General features: G+C 48.3%; 1 protein-coding gene across 1 annotated transcript; it reads right to left on the bottom strand.

Annotated features, from left to right (window-relative positions):
* Nucleotides 1-976: 976 nt before the first annotated feature.
* On the bottom strand, nucleotides 977-19,002 carry LOC144494066 (leucine-rich repeat and fibronectin type-III domain-containing protein 2). Its single transcript, XM_078213643.1, has 2 exons — nucleotides 17,630-19,002; nucleotides 977-1,880 (listed from the first exon to the last, which is right to left on the bottom strand). Exons 1-2 carry the CDS (start codon nucleotides 19,000-19,002, stop codon nucleotides 977-979), a joined length of 2,277 nt encoding a protein of 758 aa, XP_078069769.1.
* Between the last annotated feature and the right edge of the window lie 5,524 nt (nucleotides 19,003-24,526).

A 24,526-nucleotide genomic window follows, 5' to 3' on the forward strand; every position in this document is an offset into this window, starting at 1 on the left:
CCTGTTCTGGGCGACTATGATGTTGCATTTCTGGTATTGACCTCTTGGTTGGATCCTCTGTTTTGGTTTGACTACTCTCGCCTCTGGCCTACTCAACATTCTGTACAAACTAACCATGGCTTCCTTCCTTTTACATTCTGCGTCTCCCAGTGTGAGAAAAACACACACACACACACTCACACACGCACACACACTCGCACACACACACACACACACACACACACACACACACACACACACACACAACCCCATTTCCCAATCGGAGCCTTTGGGTGTGACGCACCCTCCGGTCTTCGGTTGCCTGCTGACTGACTGGAGTCGAGAGCTGAATGGCCTCGTTGAGGAGATACCCAGTGGGCAGCCAGCACCCACGGAAACCCCTCGTACTCCAGCAAGAGTCAAAGCTTCGGGGAGTGGAACAAGGAAAACAGAAGCGGGGAAGGGTGGTGAGGTGTTGCGGGGGGAGGGAGGGGGGGAATGAGTGGTGGGGGTGAAGATCTAACTTGTTTTTTAGCACCGCAGTGCCGTTGAGAAGTGACGCTGTACTCACATTGCAGCCTCCCATCCTTTGGCTAAGTGTCAGTCCGGGGACCTGCAGCTAATGGCGGTGTGGTACAGGCCGCGCGCGACACACTAACTCATCCGTTGACGCGTTAACGTCAAATTGGGCTCAGATTGCACAGCTAAGACCTGGCGCCAATCCGTCTCCTTACCCCTCGCCAGTTGGCGCGGCGTGCGTTATGAAAGGACCGTGGGCAAAAAATTCTATTGTTTTCCTTTCTGGAAACCATCATTCTGCACTCAGCGAATCTCCAGACCCCTCACTCACTGCCAAGTGGCCCGTCATTTCCTGAAGCACTCAAAGCCCCCCTCCCCCACCCACCCACTCTCTCCACCCCCCTCCCCCCCAACAACCCCCACAAGGGGTTCTCCCTCTCACAGTAGGTTTATCACCAGTCTTGCCCGAGTCCTCCCATTAAACTGTGCTCTCCATCACCCAGTCCGAGCTGGAGTACACTCCCTTGGTGATCTCCAGGTCGTCCTCGTCGTACTGGACGAGCACGCCATTCACTGACAGGCTCCTCTTAGTCCAAATGTTGGTGATCCTTTTGGGGTAGCTGTAGCACTGGGTAGAGGCGAAATCGCCCATGTCGAAGGAGTGGCTGCGTCTTGTCTTCCCCTCCATGGGCAGGGTGAGGAGCTTGTTGAGCCGGGATTCGCTGCGGCCCAGCAGGGGCTCCTTGTCCGAGTAGTGGGCCAGGGTGGAGGCCTTGGAGTTGTAGTCCTCCTCCTTGCGCTGGCACCTCAGGTCGAGGGAGGCGAAGGCCCCCATGAGGCGGTCGATGTTGTGCCTGGATCTGGACGTGGAGCGCCACTTGCGGGAGAGGGTGCTGCTGTCGCTGTGCAGGCTATAGCAGTCCTGGCTGGAGCCCGAGGATGAGGACAGGCTGCTGTGGAGCGAGCCACAGTTAAAGTCCAGCAGCTCGTCGCGCCCCGCCGCCTTGGAGTTGAACTGGGGCAGGATGCCGTTGTGGACGGGGAAAGCCGCCGTGGTCTGCGAGCACTCGTCGCTGACGGTGGCCATCTTCTCCTGCCCATTGCAGAACTTGTACTTGAGCATCAGGGTGACGATGAAGACCAGCAGCGAGGCGACGATGATGCCCCCTATCACCAGGATCATGGTCCCACCGAGGAAGTGGCTGTGGAAGGACTTGCACTGATTGTAATCCTCTCTGGTCATGAACTGGATACACCCGACCACGTTGGTGGCAGTAAGCGTTGTGGCCGTGTCATCCCATATCGCCAGGACACAGAGGTCGTAGCCGGCTCCGGACACCAAGTTCTTCACCACAAAGGCCTTGTTCGAAGCCGGGATCATCCTGAAAAATATAAAACGACGGCAACATGGTTAGCCTTGTGAAAATTAGATTCACAGTGCCTTACTTCCCATTGCAAACAGCATAAAGATAGAATCATCGAATCCCTACAGTGCAGAAGGAGGCCTTTCGGCCCATCGAGCCAGCACTGACAACAACCCACCCATCGCACATATTTTCTCATCCTCATTCTCCTGCCTTGTCCCCATAACCCTTGACCCCCTTATCGCTAGTCCCCCTGACACTAAGGGGCAATTTCGTATGGTCAATCCACCTAACCTGCACATCTTTGGAAGGAAATACAGGTGGGATTTTTTAAAAATTCATTCTGGATGGGGACATGAATACTTGATTTGATTTATTATTGTCACATGTAGACTAAGATCATAAGACATAGGAGCAGAATTAGGCCACTCGGCCCATCGAGTCTGCTCCGCCATTCAATCATGGCTGATATTTTCTCATCCTCATTCTCCTGCCTTGTCCCCATAACCCCTGACCCCCTTACTAATCAAGAACCTATCTATCTCTGTCTTAAAGACACTCAATGACCTGGCCTCCACAGCCTTCTGCGGCAAAGAGTTCCACAGATTCACCACTCTCTGGCTGAAGAAATTCCTCCTCATCTCTGTTCTAAAGGATCGTCCCTTTTAGCCTGAGGTTGTGTATTATTATACAGTGAAAAGTATTGTTTCTTGCGCTCTATACAGACAAAGCATACCGTTCATAGAGAAGGAAAGGAGAGAGTGCAGAATGTAGTGTTACAGTCATAGCTAGAAATCATAGAAATCATAGAAACCCTACAGTGTAGAAAGAGGCCATTCGGCCCATCGAGTCTGCACTGACCACAATCCCACCCAGGCCCTACCCCCATATCCCTACATATTTACCCGCTAATCCCTCTAACCTACCCATCTCAAGACACTAGGGGCAATTTTAGCATGGCCAATCAACCTAACCCGCACATCTTAGGGTGTAGAGAAAGATCAACTTAGTGCCAGGTAGGTCCATTCAAAAGTCTGACGGCAGCAGGGAAGAAGCTGTTCTCGAGTTGGTTGGAGTAGAGAGGGACTAGAGGAGTACGGACAGAGTAATGGCAGAAAGTTTAATTTCAGGGCTGCGATATATAAATCCTTGGAACTGAGAAAGGCAAATTCCATTTTCCGGTCCTTAGTCCTGTCATCTGCTCCCCTTTTTTAGATAGATTTCTCTTTACAATTGGCAATTGCTAATCTGAATTTTTCTTTTTGATAAAACACACAGAAAATGCACATAATTTATTGTTATAGTTACTCAATTGAAAAAAAACCACTTTGAAATTCGACAGTAGCCCACGGCTTTCCCATTCCAGAAGAAAATTAATCTTGTCACACTAAATGTACAGTACATGCCATCTCATTAAGGTTTAATTTGATTATGCTCCCATTCATTTATTCAGAAAAATTAAAAATGCAAATGACGTGCCTCGTATAAGATATTGTTCATCACCGGCAGTGAAGGGGAAAGACTGTGGTTATCTTGAAGAGATTACGTTACATTGCATTACCCTGAATGTACAGCGCCCGGCCACTCAGCCCGACTGATTTGTGCCAAACACTTATGCTCCAAGTCTCCCACACTAATTACCTCTCCCCCTCACTCCGACCCTATTACCAGAATTTTACTGCCCCGCCCACCACAGGAATTGGAGCGGGCGCGGGGCGGACAAGGGGAAGGTCCTTTGGCGGCACGGTAACACAGTGGTTAGCACTGCTGCCTCACAGCGCCAGGGACTCGGGTTCGATTCCTGGCTTGGGTCACTGTCTGTGTGGAGTCTGCACATTATCCCCGTGTCTGTGTGGTTTCCTCCGGGTGCTCCGGTTTCCTCCCACAGTCCAAAGATGTGCAGGTTTGGCTTGGATTGGCCATGCTAAATTGCCCCTTAATGTCCCAAGATGTGCAGGTTGGGGGGATTAGTGGGTAAATGCTTGGGGTTACGGGGAACAGGTCTGGGTGCGATTGTCCCTTAGTGTCAGAGGGATTATGTGAGGTTACAAGGATATGCCTGGGTGGATTGTTGTCAGTGCAGACTCGATGGGCCAAATGGCCTCTTTCTGCACTGCAGGGATTCTATGACCTCGGGTGGGATTTTACATTTTCGGAACAAGCAAGGCTGTTAAATCCCGTCCAATATTCTTCCATTGCCTTCTTGCTCATGATTGCATCAACTTTTTCCTAAACGCATCAATCACCTCCTACAGCAATAAGCTCCACACCTCCATCACTCCTTGTGTAAAGATGTTCCTTCCACTTTGTTTTCCTTTTACATGTGCTTTGGAATGCTTTGGGTCTATCTCATATTTGTGCCACTTGTCTTGGTCTCGCTAACAGTTTCTTGCACCGTAGCTCAGTTAGCAGCATCCCCGTTTGTGTGGGTTTCCTCCGGGTGCTCCGGTTTCCTCCCACAGTCCGAAAGACATGCTGGTTAGGTGCATTGGCCATGCTAAATTCTCCCTCCCTCAGTGTCCCCGAACAGGCGCTGGAGTGTGGCAACTGGGGGACTTGCACAGTAATTTCATTGCAGTGTTAATGTAAGGTTAGAGTCATTGAGTCATAGAGGTTTACAGCATGGAAACAGGCCCTTCGGCCCAACTTGTTCATGCCGCCCTTTTTTTTTAAAACCCCTAAACTAATCCCAATTGCCTGCATTTGGCCCATATCCCTCTATACCCATCGTACCCATGTAACTATCTAAATGCTTTTTAAAAGATAAAATTGTACCTGCCTCTACTACTACCTCTGGCAGCTTGTTCCAGACACTCACCACCCTCTGTGTGAAAAAATTGCCTCTCTGGACACTTTTGTAGCTCTCCCCTCTCACCTTAAACATATGCCCTCTAGTTTTAGACTCCCCTACCTTTGGGAAAAGATATTGACTATCTACCTTGTCTATGCCCATCATTATTTTATAGACCTCTATAATATCACCCCTCAGCCTTCTACGCTCCAGAGAAAAAATCCCAGTCTATTCAGCCTCTCCTTATAACTCAATCCATCAAGTCCCGGTAGCATCCTAGTAAATCTTTTCTGCACTCTTTCTAGTTTAATAATATCCTTTCTATAATAGGGTGACCAGAATTGCACACAGTATTCCAAGTGTGGCCGTACCAAGGTCTTGTACAACTTTAACAAGACGTCCCAACTCCTGTATTCAATGTTCTGACCGATGAAACCAAGCATGCCGAATGCCTTCTTCACCACTCTGTCCACTTGTGACTCCACTTTCAAGGAGCTATAAACATGTACTCCTAGATCTCTTTGTTCTGTAACTCCCCCCCAACACCCTACCATTAACTGAGTAAGTCCTGCCTTGGTTCAATCTACCAAAATGCATCAGCTCGCATTTGTCTAAATTAAATTCTATCTGCCATTCATCAGCCCACTGGCCCAATTAATCGAGATCCCGTTGCAATTGGAGATAACTTTCTTCACTGTCCAGTATGCCACCAATCCTGGTGTCATCTGCAAACTTACTAACCATGCCCCCCATATTCTCATCCAAATCATTAATATAAATGACAAATAACAGTGGGCCCAGCACCGATCCCTGAGACACACTGCTGGTCACAGGCCTCCAGTTTGAAAAACAACTCTCTACAACCACCCTCTGGCTTCTGTCAAGAAGCCAATTTTGTATCCATTTAGATACCTCACCCTGGATCCCGTGAGATTTAACTTTGTGCAACAACCTACCATGCGGTACCTTGTCAAAGGCTAATAAGTAAACTTTAAAAATCTGCATCTTTTATGACATTATGGGTTCAACTCCCACTAACTCCAGGGCACACATTCAAGGTTGCTATTCCAGTGCAGACCTGAGGGAGTGCTGCGGTGTCAGAGGTGTTGTTATCTGGATGAGATGTCAAATTAAGGTTCTGCTGCTTGCTTGGGTGATTGTGAAAGTCCCGGGATGCTATTTTGAAGAACTTTGGGAAAGGGAGGGGAGTGATCCTGCAGGATAGCGGCTATACTGAACAGATCACTTTGCACTGTATGTCACCCAGACTCATGAAGGGGTCGAAGGCCTTAATTTTGGGCCCTGAAAGACGTTCATTCTACCTCGGATTACACTGGAAGGTTAAGGTGCCTCAACTATTTGAGCAACAGATCACGGTCCCGCCATGCAGTCGCAACACGAGTGGTGTTCACCACTAACAGGATGCCAAGGCAATGTTCTGTCTCTCACATGCATGAGTAATGTGGTTTATGAATTTCAGTGACAGTGTGATGCTAGGTATGTAGGTCGTAAGTCCCAAATACTGGCGGATTGTTCAAGCAGCATGTCTGAGCCATTGTTCACAATGTGCAAGGTACAGAATGTACCCAACCAGCCTGTGCTTCCAAAATGCAAAATGCAGTGTCCAACATTAGATGTGATTTTTCGATAGGACAACCGTTGCTAAATAATCCTCGTGCTAAGAATTAAGCTGACAACCTATTTAGGATTGTTATTTGGTTTGCAGCGTGGCACACTTTCATGTTCTGGAAGCTACATATGTTAACACACAGGGATCTGTTCTTTACAGACAGGAAGAACATGTAGACACATTGCACCTAGAAAGTTGATGATTTTCCAAGAGCATTGCTGGACTTCCATAATAATAGATTTCAGCATTTTGGTGATGATTGATGCGAGGCTAATCAACGTGTAGTTTCAACACCTTTCTCCTGTCCTTTCTGGAATTGTGGTGTTACATTTGCGGCATGGTAACACAATGCTTAACACAGCTGCCTCACAGCGCCAGGGACCTGGGCTCGATTCCCCAGCTTGGGTCACTGCTTGTGTGGAGTTTGTTCATTCTCCCCGTGTCTGCGTGGGTTTCCTCCAGGTGCTCCAGTTTCCTCCCACACTCCAAAGATGTGCAAGTTAGGTGGACTAGCCATGCTAAATTGCCCTTTAAGTGTCAGGGGGCCTAGCTAGGGTAAATGCATGGATTTATGGGGATAGGGCCAGGGCGGGATTGTGATCAGTGCAGACTCGATGGGCCGAATGACTTCCTTCTGCATTGTAGGATTCTATGATTCTATGATAACTTCCAATCCAATGGAACTGATCTAGAATGTAGGGAATTTTGGGAAACCATTAATGTTTGCTGGAAGTGATATATATTCAATCACCGGGACCTGTCCTCTGCAAACAAAAGGAATATGTCCAGGGAGAATAGAGCCAACATTTCGAATCGGGATGCCCCTTCATCCGAGTTTGAAATGTTAGCTCTATTCTCTCACCACAGATGCTGTCAGACCTGCTGAGATTTTCCAGCATTTTCTGTTTATGTTTCAGATTCCAGCATCCGTAGTATTTTGCCTTTAGGGATATGTCCAAGCCTCTGGTATCTTTTTTGGATTACCCAGGAGCTTGGGGAGCTGAAAGCTCCCTCTTGCTTCCTCATGGCAACACGTTGGCCAATCAGAGTCAACTTGCCGACCAATCATCATCCTTTACTCCAGTAGGATAAATTGTTGTGGTTGTTTGAAATTTGACATTCCTGTGTTTGTCCTGATGAGTGCAGGATGGAAATTTTTGGCACAAGCATGTGGGCAGGTTCTCTGGTGACAGGGAAGGAGAGCCATGCAAAATTTTGATTTGTTTTGATTTATTATTGTCACATGTATTAACATACAGTGAAAATTATTGTTTCTTGCGCGCTATACAGACAAAACATACCATTCATAGAGAAAGAAAGTAGAGAGTGCAGAATGTAGTGTTACAGTCATAGCTAGGGTGTAGAGAAAGATCAACTTAATGTGAGATAATGCAAGGTCCATTTAAAGTCTGATGGCAGCAGGGAAGAAGCTGTTTTTGAGTTGGTACATGATCTCAGACTTTCGCTTTTTCCCGACGGAAGAAAGTGGAAGAGAGTTTGGTCGGTATTTTACGATCTAGCTCGGGTGAGGCTCGTAGAATCCCACCTGAGGCCAACGGAGAATTCTGTTCTGCAAGCCTCACCCGCCCCGATTCCGGGGTGAGCGTGCCGGTAAAATTCCGGCATATGTCCGGGGTGCGTGGGTTCCTTGATTATGCTGGCTGCTTTGCCGAGGCAGCGGGAAGTGTAGACGGAGTCTGTGGATGGAGGTTGGTTTGCGTGATGGATTGGGCTACATTCACAAACCTTCATTCACAAAATGCCGTGGAAATCGGTACGGAGATGCTTCTAGCGGCTAACGATGAGCCACTTCCATTACCGGAAAACACACGGTGGGTGGGGTGAGGAGGTGGGGGGAGTGGGTGAGAATGGGGGTGGGGAGAATCCCATCCCCGGAGTCCTTCAAGTCTAAAGCTACAATCCAATGGGAAGATGGGGGTGATAAGGAGGGTGTGATCATGATGCTCTTTGATGGATGAGCAAAGGTGAACCAAAAGGGCTTCATCAACCAAACATAGCTCATTGGCGAAACACCAGTAAAGATAACAATGGGGATGATCAAATGAATTATGGATAAAATAAATGTTTTCTTTTTAAAGGCAAGAGCCTCAGGTGAGATAGTGGAGGTGGCTGTATATTCTGGAGCTTTGCTTCATTACCCACCTGGGAGGAGAGGTCAGAGGTCAAGGATATGTGCAGAATAGGGGTGGGTGACCTCTTAAAGTGGAAGAATCAGATAGTGAATTGTATCTGACAAGGAGCTGCTGCCTCAGCTCTTCAGAGGTCAGGGCATTTGTGTTTATACACTGCCTTCGGTGACCTGACGAGTGAACAGGGACATCTGCAGTCGGCAGCCCTCCATCAAGGTGAAAGTTTCAGAAATGTACTTGGCTCTACATTCCCACAGTAAACTGCGACACGCTTGCTTTGTCAATTTTACATTTGTACAGTGCCTCAATTTTCAAATTCTTGCCCCTGTTTTCCGATCCCTCCACGGCCTTATCTCTGTACCCTTCTCCAGCCTAACAACCTTTCCATAGCAACCTGAGGTTCCCAGTTAGATCACCGTGACTGACTCCTTGGGTGACTCCAGGGTTTTTGCCAAGGTGATAATTCGAGGTGACTCAATTCGAGGGATATGGGCCAAGTGCGGGCAACTGGGACTAGCTGGGTGGGGCGCCATGGTCGGCATGGGCCGGTTGGGCCGAAGGGCCTGTTTCCGTGCTGTATTGTTCTGTGACTCTGTGGGCAGGATTTTCCGCCGCACTCGCTCCAAGACAGGACAATCCCGCCCGAGGTCAACGAATCTTTGCATGGTCCGTGTCCTGCCTGCTACGATTCCCGTGGCGGGTGGGACAGGAAGATTCCGCCCTATGACAGACCTTAGCTGGGCCGCACTTGGAATATAGGCCGAAATTTTACCCCAGAATTGGGGCAGGCAAGGCTCGCAGAATGGCATCCCCCGTTTGCCTCGGGCGGGATCTTACGAGCCTCGGGCAGGCGAAGCGGTAAAATTCTGGCAATAGTGTTCAAGGATGTGGAGGCTTTGGAGAGGGTACAGAAAATATTTTACCAGGATGTTGGCTGGTATGGAGGGCATTAGCTATGGGGAGAGGTTGGAGCAACTTGGTTTGTTCTCACTGGAACGGTAGAGGTTGAGGGGAGACCTGATAGAAGTCTACAAGATTATGAGAGGCATGGACAGCGTGGATAGTCAGAAGCTTTTTCCCAGGGTGGAAGAGTCAATTACTAGGGGGCACAGGTTTAAGGTGAGAGGGGCAAGGTTTAAAGGAGATGTACGAGGCAGATGTTTTACACAGAGGGTGATGGTGCCTGGAACCTACTGCCGGGGGAGGTAGTGGAAGCAGATACAATAGTGACTTTTAAGGGGCATCTTGACAAATACATGAATAGGATGGGAATGGAGGGATATGGTCCCCAGAAGGGTAGGGGGTTTTAGTTCACACGGGCAGCATGGTCGGTGCAGGCTTGGAGGGCCGAAGGGCCTGTTCCTGTGCTGTAAATTTCTTTGTTCTTTGTTCTTTATGACTGTAATGTAGCAAATTATTAACTAACAGGGTTTATGAACAATAAGGATCATAAACACAAAGGGTTTAATAGCACGATGAATACAGGTCCACCCTTAACAACACCCTAACTCCAACTGAAACCCTCAAGCCCTGGGATTGCTCTCCATCGCTCCCGATTGGCTCAGGCTCGCGTGTTTGCGCTCCCGATCAGGTGGCCCATGAAGGATCGCCCCTTAAAGGGGCCACACGACCACAGTCCCCATTAGATTACCCTGGAATCACAGCAACTTTGAATTACTCTTTGAATGACGTGCTGCCTCACATCAACTTTGAACTTGTCCTTCACCACCGAGCACGTTTTGTATTGTGACCATGATTTATCAGAATGGTGCTTAGAACAAAGAACAATGAACAATACAGCACAGGAACAGGCCCTTCGGCCCTCCAAGCCTGCACCGCTCTTGTGCCCACTAGACCATTCTTTTGTATCCCTCTATTCCCAGTCTGTTCATGTGGCTATCTAGATAAGTCTTAAACGATCCCAGCGTGTTCGCCTCAATCACCTTGCTTGGCAGTGCATTCCAGGCCCCCACCACCCTCTGTGTAAAATACGTCCCCCTGACATCTGTGTTGAACCTTGCCCCCCTCACCTTGAACCCGTGACCCCTTGTGTTCGTCACCTCTGACCTGGGAAAAACCTTCCCACTGTTCACCCTGTCTATGCCCTTCATAATTTTATACACCTCTATTAGGTCGCCCCTCATCCTCCGTCTTTCCAGGGAGAACAACCCCAGTTTATCCAATCTCTCCTCATAGCGAAGACCCTCCATACCAGCAACATCCTGGTAAACCTTCTCTGTACTCTCTAATTTAGGATTAACCTTTGCAATTCCACATTGCGGGAGTAAAAGGTTAACTTGTCCATTATACATTTTATCCAATTTTTATTGCTATTGAAGTCGACATAAAATGAATCTGGAGAGATGCATTGATTGCCGCACTGAACACTCAGAGGCAAAGTTACCCCCAATGTCTCTCCAGAAAGTTCCGGTTTTTTACCACATCCCAGGCATCGAAACATCCGGTTTTCTTTTCTCATCTTACTTCAGAAATTCCTGAATGGATATTAACGAAATCAAAGGATTTAAATTGCCCCTCAGTGTCCCTGGATGTGTGGGTCAGGGGAATTAGCGGAATAAGTAGTTTAATTTATTTATTAGTGTCACAAGTAGGCTAACATTAACACTGCAATGAAGTTACTGTGAAAATCTCCTGGTCGCCACACTCTGGCACCTGTTCGGGTACACTGAGGGAAAATTTAGCACGGCCAATGCACCTAACCAGTACATCTTTCAGACTGTGGGAGGAAACCGGAGCACCCGGAGGACACCCACGCAGACACGGGGAGAATGTACAGACTCCGCACAGACAGTTACTCAAGCCAGGAGTTGAACGCGGGTCCCCGGCGCTGTGAGGCAGCAGTGCTAACCACCGTGTCACCTTATGGGGAGAGGGATGTAGGATGTTGCAGGAAGGTGCAATCGAGATCAAAAATCAGCCACAAATATATGTAGTGGCAGAACAGGCCTGAGGGGCTGAATGGCCTTCACCTGCTCTTACATCTGCATGTTGTTCCAACTCATAGAGCCATAGAAGTCTAAAGCATGGAAATAGGCCCTTCGGCCCAACTTATCCATGCCGTCCTTTTTTTAACCACTAAGATAGTCCCAATTGCCCGCATTTGGCCCATATCCCTCTATACCCATCTTACCCATGTAACTGTCAAAATGCTTTTTAAAAGACAAAAATTGTACCCGCCTCTACTACTACCTCTGGCAGCTTGTTCCAGACACTCACCACTCTCGGTGTGAACAAAATTGCCCCTCTGGACTGTTTTGTATCTCTCCCCTCTCACCTTAAACCTATGCCCTCTAGTTTTAGTCTCCCCTACCTTTGGGAAAAGATGTTGACCATCGAGCTGATCTGTGCCCCTCATTATTTTATAGACCTCTATAAGATCACCCCTAAATCTCCTACGCTCCAGAGAAAAAAGTCCCAGTCTATCCAGCCTCTCTTTATAACTCAAACCAACAAGCCCCGGTAGCATCCTAGTAAATCTTTTCTGCACTCTTTCTAGTTTAATAGTATCCTTTGTATAATAAGGTGACCAGAAACTGTACGCAATATTCCAAGTGTGGCCTCACCAACGTCCCATACAACTTCAACAAGACGTCCCAACTCCTGTATTCAATGTTCTGACCAATGAAACCAAGCATGCCGAATGCCTTCTTCGCCACTCTGTCCACCTATGACTCCACTTTCATAGAGCTATGAACATGTATCCCTAGATCTCTTTGTTCTGTAACTCTCCCCAACGACCTGCCATTAACTGAGTAAGTCCTGCCCAGGTTCGATCTACCAAAATGCATCACCTCGCATTTATCTAAATTAAATTCCATCTGTCACTCGTCAGCCCACTGGCCCAATTGATCAAGATCCCGTTGCAATCCTAGATAACCTTCTTCACTGTCCACTTTGCCACCAATCTTGGTATCATCTGCAGCTTACTAACCATGCCTCCTATATTCTCATCCAAATCATTAATATAAATGACAAATAACAGTGGACCCAGCACCGATCCCTGAGGCACACCGCTGGTCACAGGCCTCCAGTTTGAAAAACAACCCTCTACAACCACCCTCTGGCTTCTGTCATCAAGCCAATTCAATTACCTGACACTCTCCACTGCTTCAAAACCACTTTCCTCATTCCATGAGAATTAGAAGTGAAGGCAGTATACAAAGGGAGCTCGGACCAGAACATTGCAGAGCTTCAGGATAGTCACACAGACTTCTACTCTGCTGTCTGCCAAGGTATATGTCAGCATTCAGTTTAATGTGCTTTCTGCAGCTCTGCAATGACTGTAAATGGTCCATGTTGACTCTGTTAACAGAACCAAATCTCTTTCAACCTCTTTCCCACTTAGATCATTCTGCATTTCCGTCACTCCTCCATGTTTTCTTCCAATGTACAGTACCTTTAACTTCTGTCACCTGTTATTAGTTTTGTCTACTTGCTATACTACCTGGCTCCTTCGTTAATTCCTCCTCTGCTTCATCTGACTCTGCCCCATTAGAATTCATAGAATTCATAGAATTACTGGAGTGCAGAAGGAGGCCATTTGGCCCACTGGGTCTGCTTCGACCACAATCCCACCCAGGCCCCACCCCCATAACTCCACGTGTTTACCCTGCTAATCTCCCTGACACGAAGGGACAATTTAGCATGGGCAATTCACGTAACCCGCACATATTTTGGACTGTGGGAGGAAACTGGAGGAAACCCATGCAGACATGGGGAGAAGGTGCAAAGTCCACACAGTGACCCAAGGCCGGAACTATACCCATGTCCCTGGTGCTGTGAGGCAGCAGTGCTAACCACTGTACCACCGTGCCGGCCAGATACCCTGGTTTCCGGTCTAAGCAACATCTTGGTTTTAAAATTGTCATCTTTGTTTTCACTACCCTCCACGGCCTCAGCCCTCCCTACCTTTATATCCTCCTCCAGCCCCGCCCACCTCTGAGCTATCAGCTCTCCTCTAATACTGGCCTCTCGTGCATTCCCAATTTCAATTGCTCCGCCATTGGTTGTCATGCCTTCAATTCCCAGGACCCAACACTCTGGAAACCTTCCCTGCCTGGGCAGGATTTTCCAGAAATTCCCACCCGGATCTCATAGAATCATAGAAACCCTACAGTACAGAAAGAGGCCATTCGGCCCATCGAGCCTGCACCGACCACAATCCCACCCAGGCCCTACCCCCCTATCCCTATATATTTACCCACTAATCCCTCTAACCTACACATGTTAGGACAATTTGTTTTTTTTAGCATGGCCAATCAACCTAACCCGTACATCTTTGAAGTGTGGGAGGAAACCGGAGCACCCGGAGGAAACCCGCTCAGACATGAGGAGAATGTGCAAACTCCACACAGACAGTGACCCAAGCCGAGAATCGAACCCAGGTCCCTGGTGCTGTGAAGCATCAGTGCTAACCGCTGTGCTACCGTGCCGCCCTGTTTTTGTCCGTCAAATTCACCGTCCCGCCGGTGAGGATTCCCATTGCGCGCAAGACGGGAAGGTATAGGCCCATATCTCTCTGCCTCGCAAGCTCACTTTCCTTCATTAAGAACTTCTTCAGAATTTCCTCTTTGACCAGGCTTTTGGCCATCTGACCTTAAATCTCCTTATTAGGCTCAGTGTCACATTTTGTTTTATAATGTTCCCGTGTAGATCCTTGTGACTGAGGTGAGGAGAAATTGCTTCACCCAGATTGTGGTGAATTTTTTTATTCATCTGTGGGACATGGCCGTCTCTGGCTGACCAGTATTTATTGCCCATCCCCAGCTGCCTGAGGACAGTTGAGAGTCAACCACATTGCTGCGGCCAGTTTTGCTATGTTGAGTTTGTATCTTCTCCCTGTGACTGCATGGGTTTCCTCCGGGGTCTCTTGTAATGACCCACAAAAACTCCAAGGTGTTTCAAGGCTATGGGCCAGGTGCTGGTGGAGGGGACGAGAACAGAAATTGCCGGAAAATCTCAGCAGGCCAGACAGCATCTGTGGGGAGAGAATAGAGCCAACGTTTGGATGATCCTTCGCCAGCGCAGACTCGAAACGTTGGATCTATTCTCTCTCCACAGATGCTGTCAGACCTGCTGAGGTTTTCCAGCATTTTTTGCTTTTGTTTCAGATTCCAGCATCTGCAGTATTGTGCTTTTATGCTGGTAGATGGGATTGGGTGGGAGTTCAGGTGCTTCTCGATGCAGACACAATGGGCTGAAGGGCCTCTTCTGCGCTGTGTGATTCTATGATTCTTCCTCCTTGATTTATTCAATTATTTATTCTGCAACTCCCAAAGCCACCATTACAATCACAAATCTCTGGCCTATTTTTCTGGGTTTTTTTGTTTGACTCTTTTTTTAATTACTCATTGTGGGACATGGGTATCGCTGGCTGGCCAGCATTTATTGCCCATCCCTAGCTGCCCTTGGAGGGCAGTTGAGAGTCAACCACATTGCTGTGGCTCTGGAGTCACATGAAGGCCAGACCAGGTAAGGACAGCAGATTTCCTTCCCTAAAGGACATTAGTGAATCAGATGGGTTTTTCTGACAACGGTTTCACGGTCATCAGTAGATTCTTAATTCCAGATTTTTAATCTGTGGAATTCACTCCACAGAAAGTAGTTGAGGCCAAAACCTTGACTGATTTCAAGAAGAAATTAGATATCATTCTTGGGGATAAAGGGATCAAAGGAGGGGAAGGGGGGGGGATCAGGATATTTAATTTGATGATCAGCCATGATCAAAATGAATGATGGAGAAGGTGGTGAAGAAGGCATATGGCATGCTTGCCTTTATAGGACGGGGCATAGAGTATAAAAGTTGGAATCTGATGTTGCAGATGTATAGAACGTTGGTTCGGCCGCATTTGGAATACTGCGTCCAGTTCTGGTCGCCACACTACCAGAAGGACGTGGAGGCTTTGGAGAGAGTACAGAGGAGGTTTACCAGGATGTTGCCTGGTATGGAGGGGCTTAGTTATGAGGAGAGATTGGGTAAACTGGGGTTGTTCTCCCTGGAAAGACGGAGGATGAGGGGAGACTTAATAGAGGTGTATAAAATTATGAAAGGCATAGATAGGGTGAACGGTGGGAAGCTTTTCCCCAGGTCGGTGGTGACGCTCACGAGGGGTCATAGGTTCAAGGTGAAGGGGGGGATGTTTAACACAGATATCAGGAGGACGTATTTTACACAGAGGGTGGTGGGGGCCTGGAATGCGCTGCCGGGCAAGGTGATGGAGGCGGACACACTGGGAACATTTAAGACTTATCTAGAGAGCCATATGAACGGAGTGGGAATGGAGGGATACAAAAGAATGGTCTAGTTTGGACCAGGGAGCGGCGTGGGCTTGGAGGGCCGAAGGGCCTGTTCCTGTGCTGTATTGTTCTTTGTTCTTTGTTCTTTGTTGGAGCAGACTCGAAGGGCCGAATGGCCTACTCTTGCTTCTAGTTTCCATTTTTCTGTTTCATTACGTTAAAGGGAGGCAATGGGGAGGCGATGGCCTCATGGCATGATCGCGAGACTATTAATCCAGAAACTTAGCGAATGCTCTGAGGACCTGAGTTCGAATCCCACCACGGCAGCTGGTGGAATTTGAATTCAATAAAAAATATCTGGAATTAAGAATCTATTGATGACGATGAAAGCATTGTCGATTGTCGGAAAAACCCACCTGGCTCACTAATGTCCTTTAGGGAAGGGAATCTGCCGTCCTTACCCAGTCTGGCCTATATGTGACTCCAGAGCCACAGCAATGTGGTTGACTCTCAACTGTCCTCTGAACAAGGGAACTAGGGATGGGCAATAAATGCTGGCCAGCCAGCGACGCCCAGGTCCCACAAATGAATTTTAAAAAGTGCTATATAAATATAAGTTGTAAATGTAAAGACAAAATACTGCAGGTGCTGGAATTTGAAACAAAAACAGAAAATGCTGGAAAATCTCAGCAGGTCTGACAGCATCTGTGGGGAGAGAATAGAGCCAATGTTTCGAGTTTGGGTGACTCTTCGTCAGAGTTGGAGGGAAGCTGTCAATGTTGTTCTTTTACATGCAAATATGTCTCTTGGCCCAACTGGTCCATGCCTCCTCCCATTCTGAGGCCTCTAGCCCCACCAGTCTTGCTATTCCTTCCTTCCACTAGTGGGAGAGATTAGAACTCGAGGACACAACCTCAGAGTGAAGGGACGCTCCTTTAAAACTGCGATGAAGAGGAATTTCTTCAGCCAGAGGGTGGTGAATCTGTGGAACTTATTGCCACAGAGGGTTGTGGAGGCCAGGTCATTGAGTGTCTTTAAGACAGAGATAGATAGGTTCTTGATCAACAAGGGGATCAAGGGTTACGGGGAGAAAGTTTATTTATTAGTGAGACAAGCAGACTTACATTCACATTGCAATGGAGTTACTGTGAAAATCCCCTAGTCGCCACATTCCGGCGCCTGTTTGGGTACACTGAGGGAGAATTTAGCACGGCCAATTCATCTAACCTGCACATCTATGGACAGTGGGAGGAAACCGGGGCATCTGGAGGAAAGCCACGCAGACATGGGGAGAATGTGTAAGCTCCACACAGACAGTGACCCAAGGCCGGAATTGAACCCGGGTCCCTGGCGCTGTGAGGCAGCAGTGCTAATCATTATGCCACCCTGGTTATGGGGAGAAGGCAGGAGAATGGGGATGAGGATCATAGTAAGGAGTCTAACAACACCAGGTTAAAGTCCAACAGGTTTATTTGGTAGCAAATGCCACCAGCTTTCGGAGCGCTGCTCCTTCGTCAGGTGAGTGGAAGATCTTCCAAGAACAACATTGACAACTTCCCTCCAACTCTGACGAAGGGTCACCCAAACTCGAAATATTGGCTCTATTCTCTCCCCACAGATGTTGTCAGATCTTCCACTCACCTGACGAAGGAGCGGCACTCCAAAAGCTGGTGGCGCTTGCTACCAAATAAACCTGTTGGACTTTAACCTGTTGTTGTTAGACTCCTTACTGTGTTTACCCCAGTCCAACGCCGACATCTCCACATGATGAGAATCATATCAGCCATGATTGAATGTTGGAGCAGACTCGATGGGCTGAATGGCCTAATTGAGCTCCTATATCCTATGGTCTCCCTTGTGTACTTATCTAGCTTCCACTTTGACCTCTCCCCACATTTGCCTTAAATTTGGTGTCCGTAAACGCTTACTGCTGAATTACCTGTAAACCAAGACTTCATCAGACGAGCTGTTGTATTGAAGTTGATACATTTTAACCTTCGGCGCCGACCTGCCCACTGACCACTTGACCATGGCGGTGCTGGCCGTCACCTGGGAGACCATGACCTTCTTCTCCAGCGTGGTCTTGGTCTCGCCCCGGTGCGACTTGGTGGAGCTGGTGATGTCGGAGAGCCGGGAGTCGGGCTGCAGGGCCCGGCCGGTGCTGTTGCTGAGGTGAGGGAGCTGGACGATGGAGAGCTCGACCGAGGCTGTCGACTCGCCAGCGGCATTGGCTGCGATGCAGGTGAAGGTGCCGTAGTCCTTGGAGGTGGTGATGAGGATGTCCAGGGTGCCGTTGTCGTAGATGACGGTGCGGGAGGAGTTGCCGAGGATCCTGTCGTCGGGGGCCACCCAGTGGATGACGGGCCGCGGGTCGCCGATGGCCTTGCATCGCAAGGTGGCCGTCTGCCCCTCCAGGACCAGCACCTTGAGGCTGTGCTGGGTTATCAGCGGCTGCTCGCACACAAACTCTTCCTCAGAGATGTACCAGAAGTACCTCCCCTTGAGGTGGGCCGGTGAGGCGCAAGTCTCCATGTCGTCCTCGCGGCTCAGACGGCGGAGCCAGAGGAGCTCGCAGTTGCAGTGCAGCGGGTTACCGCCGAGACTAAGCGTCAGCGGCGGGAAGTACGGCGTGGTGGACATCAGCAGCATCTCGGACCTGGCAAAGATGGGGTCGGGGGGGAGCTTCTGCAGCCGGTTGGAGATGAGGTCCAATCGGGCCAACTTCTGCAGGTCAGTGAAGGTGCCCTCAGGGATGTAGTCAATGAGGTTGTGGTCCAAGCTGAGGGTGTGCAGGTTGGCCATCTTGCTGAGGGCTTCCCATGGGAGGCTCACCAGGTTGTTATAGGAGAAGTCCAGGTCTTCCAGAGTCAACAGGAAGTCGTCCAGGGCTCCATCCGCCACTCTTCTCAGCTGATTGTTGTTCAGGCTCAGGTGCTGTAAGTTCAGCAGGCCCCGAAAGACATTCCCGCCAATCTCCGTCAACCGGTTGGCATCCAGGTGCAAGGACCGAAGGCTTTCCAGGTCGATGAATGAGAAGGGCTGGATGTAGTCGATGGTATTCCTGGACAGAGTCAGATCAACAAGGCCACTCATATTGGCAAAGTCAAGCCGGTTGACGGCAAAAATGAAATTGCCCCCCAGCCGGAGCTCAACCGTTCGTCGGTCAATGTTGGGTGGGACAAACAGAAGGCCCTTGGAGGGGCACAGCGTTCCCAGGGACTCGGAGAGGTTCTGACAGATGCAGTATTTGGGACAAGCAGAGGCTGCCATTGCCATTCCAATCACCAGCAGGCTGCAGAGCAGGCTTTCCATTGTCGCTCATGTAGAGGTACCTGAAATAGAGGCAAACAGGGTAAGCATTCAGAGTACCTTCCGCATGGCCAATAAGTACAGCATAGAGTCATAGAGGTTTAAGCATGGAAACAGGCCCTTCAGCCCCACTTGTCCATGCCACCCCTTTTTTTAACCAGTAAGCTACTCCCAATTGTCCACATTTGGCCCATATCCCTCTATACCCAGTTACCCATGTAACTGTCTAAATGCTTTAGAAAAGACAAAATTGTACCCGCCATGGTGGGTTTGAACTCTTGTCCCCAGAGTCATAGAGGTTTACAGCATAGAAACAGGCCCTTTGGCCCAACCTGTCCAGGCTGCCCTTATTTTTGAATCACTAAGCTAGTCCCAATTGCCTGCATTTGGCCCATATCCCTCGATACCCATCTTACCCATGTAATTGTCAAAATGTTTTTTAAAAGACTCTACTACTACCTCTGGCAGCTTGTTCCAGACACTCACCATCCTCTGTATGAAAAAAATGCCCCTTTGGACCCTTTTGTATCTCTCTCCTCTCACCTTAAACCTATGCCGTCTAGTTTTAGACTCCCCTACCTTTGGGAAAAGATATTGACTATCTAGCTGATCCGTGCCCCTCATTTTTTTATAGACGTCTATAAGATCACCCCTCAGCCTTCTACGCTCCAGAGAAAAAAGTCCCAGTCTATCCAGCCTCTCCTTATAACTCAAACCATCAAGTCCGGGTAGCATCCTCGTATATCTTTTCTGTACACTTTCTAGTTTAATAATATCCTTCATACATTAGGGTGACCAGAACTGTACACAGTATTCTAAGTGTGGCCTTACCAATATGTTGTACAACTTCAACAAGACGTCCCAACTCCTGTATTCAATGTTCTGACCAACAAAACCAAGCATGCCGAATGCCTTCTTCGCCACTCTATCCACCTGTGACTCCACTTTCAAGGAGCTATGAAACTGTACCCCTAGATCCCTTTGTTCTGTAACTCTCCCCAATGCCTGACCATTAACTGAGTAAGTCCTGCCCTGCTTCAATCTACCAAGGTGCATCACCTCGCATTTATCTAAATTAAACTCCATCTGCCATTCGTCAGCCCACTGGCCCAATTGATCAAGATTCCGTTGCAATCCGAGATAACCTTCTTCACTGTCCACTATGCCACCAATCTTGACATCCTTCTGTGAATTGTGGTGTTAAATGTTGCAATCCTTATTTCTTCTCTCCTTTTTCAATACAATTATCACTCACTATCTAAACTCTCTTCCTCTGAAGCTCAATCACACCTCCCTGCATTTGCCCTTCTCTGTTACATCCCCGACAGTGTGACAGCCTGACTTCTCGAGTTATCAATGGGTAGCATGGTAGCACAATGGTTAGCACTGCTGCCTCACAGTGTCAGGGACCCGGGTTCGATTCCTGGCTCGGGTCACTGTCTGTGAGGAGTCTGCACATTCTCCTCGTGTCTGCGTGGGGTTCCTCCAGGTGCTCTGGTTTCCTCCCACAGTCTGAAAAGACATGCTGGTTAGGTGCTAAATGGCCATGCTAAATTCTCCCTCAGTGTACCCGAACAGGCGCCGGAGTGTGGCGACTAGGAGATTTTTGCAGTCACTTTATTGCAGTTTTAATCCAGGTCTGCTTGTGATACAAGTAAATAAATAAAAATGATTTTATGATTATGTGGGGTTACGGGGATAGGGCCGGGGTGGGATTGTTGTCAGTGCAGACTCGATGGGCTGAATGGCCTTCTTCTGCACTGTAGGGATTCGATGTCAACTCTGGTTGTGAATGTTCTCTGGAGGTTTCAACACATGTTCTCCCACATCAAACAAACAATCCCAAACAAATAGCCCCTTCGTGCTCACCCACCGCCCCCCGCCCCCCCTGCATCTTTTGTAATTAATAAAAAGGATTATCACTTCAGCTTGTAATGTGGCTCACTTGCACTTGCTAGAAGCTGCACGTATTTATGTGCAGAGAACTGTCCTCTGCAGGCAAAATGAACGAGTCCAGGAATGGCGCCTTTTTCAAAGCAAAGCAAAACCTGGGGATAAGAGTTCCTTGGTGCTTCTCCATGGCAGCATCTTGAGCAAATCAGAGTCAACTTGCCAACCAATCAGTTCCCCTCTCCTCATGCAGTATAAATTATATCCCCTTTTGAAATTTGGCACTCTTGTGTCTGTCCCAATGAGTGCAAGATGAAAAGATTCAACAGGATGTGTCTTTTTACAGCAATACTCAAGTTCTGTGTTACTGGCGGTGCGGTGGCACAATGGTTAGCACTGCTGCCCCACAGCACCAGGGAACCAGGTTCGATTCCCGACTTGGGTCATTGTCTGTGAGAGTCTGCACGTTGTCCCCGTCTCTGCGCGGATTACCTCTGGGTGCTCCGGTTTCCACCCACAGTTCAAAAGCCATGCTGGTTAGGACCATGCTAAATTTTCCCTCTGTGACCTAAACAGGCACCAGAGTGTGAGGACTATGGGATTTTCACAGTAACTTCATTGCAGTGTTAATGTAAGCCTACTTGTGACAATAATAAATAAACTTAAAACTACTTGACAACTATTAATAAAATAAAATGCTTCTTTATTAGTGGCATAAGTAGGCTGACGTTAACACTGCAATGAAGTTACTGTGAAAATCCCCCAGTCGCCACACTCCGGCGCCTGTTCGGGTACACTGAGGGAGAATTTAGCATGGCTAATGCACCTAACCAGCACGTCTTTCAGACTGTGGGAGGAATCCGGAGCACCCGGAGGAAACCCACACAGACACGGGGAGAACGTGCAGACTCCACACAGAGAGTGACCCAAGCCGGGAATCGAACCCAGGTACTTGGCTCTGCGAGGCAACAGTGCTAACCACTGCGCCACCGTGCCACCCATGTGATTGATATTCTCCTTTGGAGATTAATCCAGGATGTTGCCTGGATTGAGTGGCATGACTTATGAGGATAGGCTGAGGGAGCTCGGTCTTTTCTCCTTGGAGAGAAGTAGGATGAGAGGAGACCTAATAGAGGTATATAAGATGTTGAGAGGCATAGATCGAGTGGACTCTCAAAGGCTTTTTCCCAGGGTGGAAATGGCTGCTACGAGAGGACACAGGTTTAAGGTGCTGGGGGGTAGGTACAGGGGAAATGTTAGGGGGAAGTTTTTCACACAGAGGGTGGTGGGCGAATGGAATCGGCTGCCGTCAGTGGTGGTGGAGGCAAACTCAATAGGGTCTTTTAAGAGACTCCTGGATGAGTACATGGAGCTTAATAGGATGGAGGGTTATAGGTAGGCCTAAAAGGTAGGGATATGTTCGGCACAACTTGTGGGGCCGAAGGGCCTGTTTTATGCTGTAGTTTTTCTATGTTTCTATGTTTCTATTAATCTTTAGCTTGCGGATATGCTAGGACAATCTTGGAGGGCTGCTGATACTGTCTGCAACATTGATTGAGAGACATAGACAGTGAGTTATCCACTTCGTATTTGAATCCTGGGCCTGGTGAGGTGGATTGAAATGGACTTTCCTGATTCGATATATCTTTATATTTTCCAATTAATTCTTTCCCACAGCCTCAGAAAGAACTGTCGACTCGCGGGCATTAGGCCCCGTTAAACTACAGAATGCAAACATCACTTAACAAAGTAAGGGGAGCCGATGGCCTAATGCTATTATCGCTAGACTATTCATCCAGAAACTCAGCTAATGTTCTGGGTACCCGAGTTCAAATCTCACCACGGCAGATGGTGAAATTTGAGTTCAATAAAAAATCTGGAATTAAGAATCTACTGATGACCATGAAACCATTGTCGAATGTCGCAAAAACCCATCTGGTTCAGTTAATTTCTTTAGGGAAGGAAATCTGCCATCCTTACCCGGTCTGGCCTACATGTGACTCCAGAGCCACAGCAATGTGGTTGACTCTTAAATGCCCTCAGGGATGGATAATAAATGCTGGCCCAGCCAGCGACACCCACATCCCATGAAGGAATAAAAAAAAGATAGTATTTTTCAAAATACTGTGGATATTTGAAATCTAAAATAAAAACAGAAACTGCTGGGGATACACAGCAGGCCTGGTGCGCAGTGAGAAAAGGGAAATAAACATTACAGTTCAGCAAAGTTTACTCTGATTGTCTCTCCAAAGTTAATTTATTTTTGCTCGCTGTGAGACTTCTCTCTGTGTGGTGGTGTGCCTTTAAGAGAAAGCAGCATGTCATCACGAGAGGGGGGAAGTGTGTCATGTGATCCAAGTCTCAGTTTCACTTTTGCCTGTGAGCAGAGCACAGCACGCACAGCTGCCGATGTCTTCATATGTTCTATCCAATGTTCCCATGTGCCCAGTCTCAACGGACGAACCCACGGCTTGTTTACCCGATCGCTCATGGGTGATTGCTGCCTTTATGTCATTATAAAAACAGGGTGATCCGCCTTGGTCAAACCGCAGGAATGACCTGGTAAACAGCCTTACATCGTGCTATGTGGAATGAGAGGGCCCTTGATAACTTGGTCATACTGCAAAGAAGCCACGGCGTCAGAGTGTATTGACATCATAGTGTGGTGACTGCGTAGTAGAAGCTTTGAAGACACAGTGCTGGAGTAGAGAGCTGGGAGGTAGATAGATCCCTCGTGGTGAGATTGTCACCCAGTTCAGTAAGAGGGACAGGGCATCGAGAGAGCCAGAACTGGGTTAGCTTATTCAGGAATGGGGAGTGACCAGGGTGTGGACTGGATAAAATCATAGAATCCCTACAGTGCAGAAGAAGGCCATTCGGCCCATCGAGCCTGCACCAACAACAATCCCACCCAGGCCCTATCCCCATCACCCCACATATTTACCCACTACTCCCTCTGACCAATGCATCCCGGGGCACTAAGGAGCAATTTAACATGGTCAATTGACCTAACCTGCACATCTTTGGACTGTGGGAGGAAACCGGAGCACCCGGAGGAAACAGACATGGGGAGAACGTGCAGACTCCGCACAGAGAGTGACTCAAGCCGGGAATTGAACCCAGGGCCCTGGAGCTGTGAGGCAGCAGTGCTAACCACTGTGCCACCGTGCCGCCCCTAATAATGAGCGAGGGATAGGTGATGACCAAGTGATATTATCGCTAGACTATTAATCCAGAAACTCAGCTGATATTCTGGGGACTCGGGTTCGAATCCCATCACAGTAGCTGGTGGAATTTGAATTTAATAAAAAAATATCTGGAATTAAGAATCTCCTGATGACCATGAAACCATTGTCGATCGTTGGGAAAACCCATCTGGTTCACTAATGTCCTTTAGGGAAGGAAATCTGCCGTCCTTGCCTGGTCTGGCCTACATGTGACTCCAGAGCCACAGCAATGTGGTTGACTCTCAACTGCCCTCCTGTGGACACCTGGGGAAGGGCAATAAATGCTGGCCAACCAGCGACGCCCATGTCTCACAACTGAATTTTTAAAAAGCCAAACGAAAAAACCAACCAGAAAAATGGGCCAGAGATTTGTGATTGTAATGGTGGCTTTAGGAGTTGCAGAATAAATA

Source organism: Mustelus asterias, chromosome 5 (genome assembly GCF_964213995.1).
Source record: "Mustelus asterias chromosome 5, sMusAst1.hap1.1, whole genome shotgun sequence".
Taxonomy (NCBI): Eukaryota; Metazoa; Chordata; class Chondrichthyes; order Carcharhiniformes; family Triakidae; genus Mustelus; species Mustelus asterias.

Bases quoted from the DNA above. Each gene is read 5' to 3' on its own strand.
- LOC144494066 (XM_078213643.1), bottom strand. From the start codon at position 19,002: ATGGAAAGCCTGCTCTGCAGCCTGCTGGTGATTGGAATGGCAATGGCA. The intron at 1,881-17,629 runs GTAATTCAGCAG...TATATTTTTCAG, and splicing joins GATGAAGTCTTGGTTTACAG to GATGATCCCGGCTTCGAACA.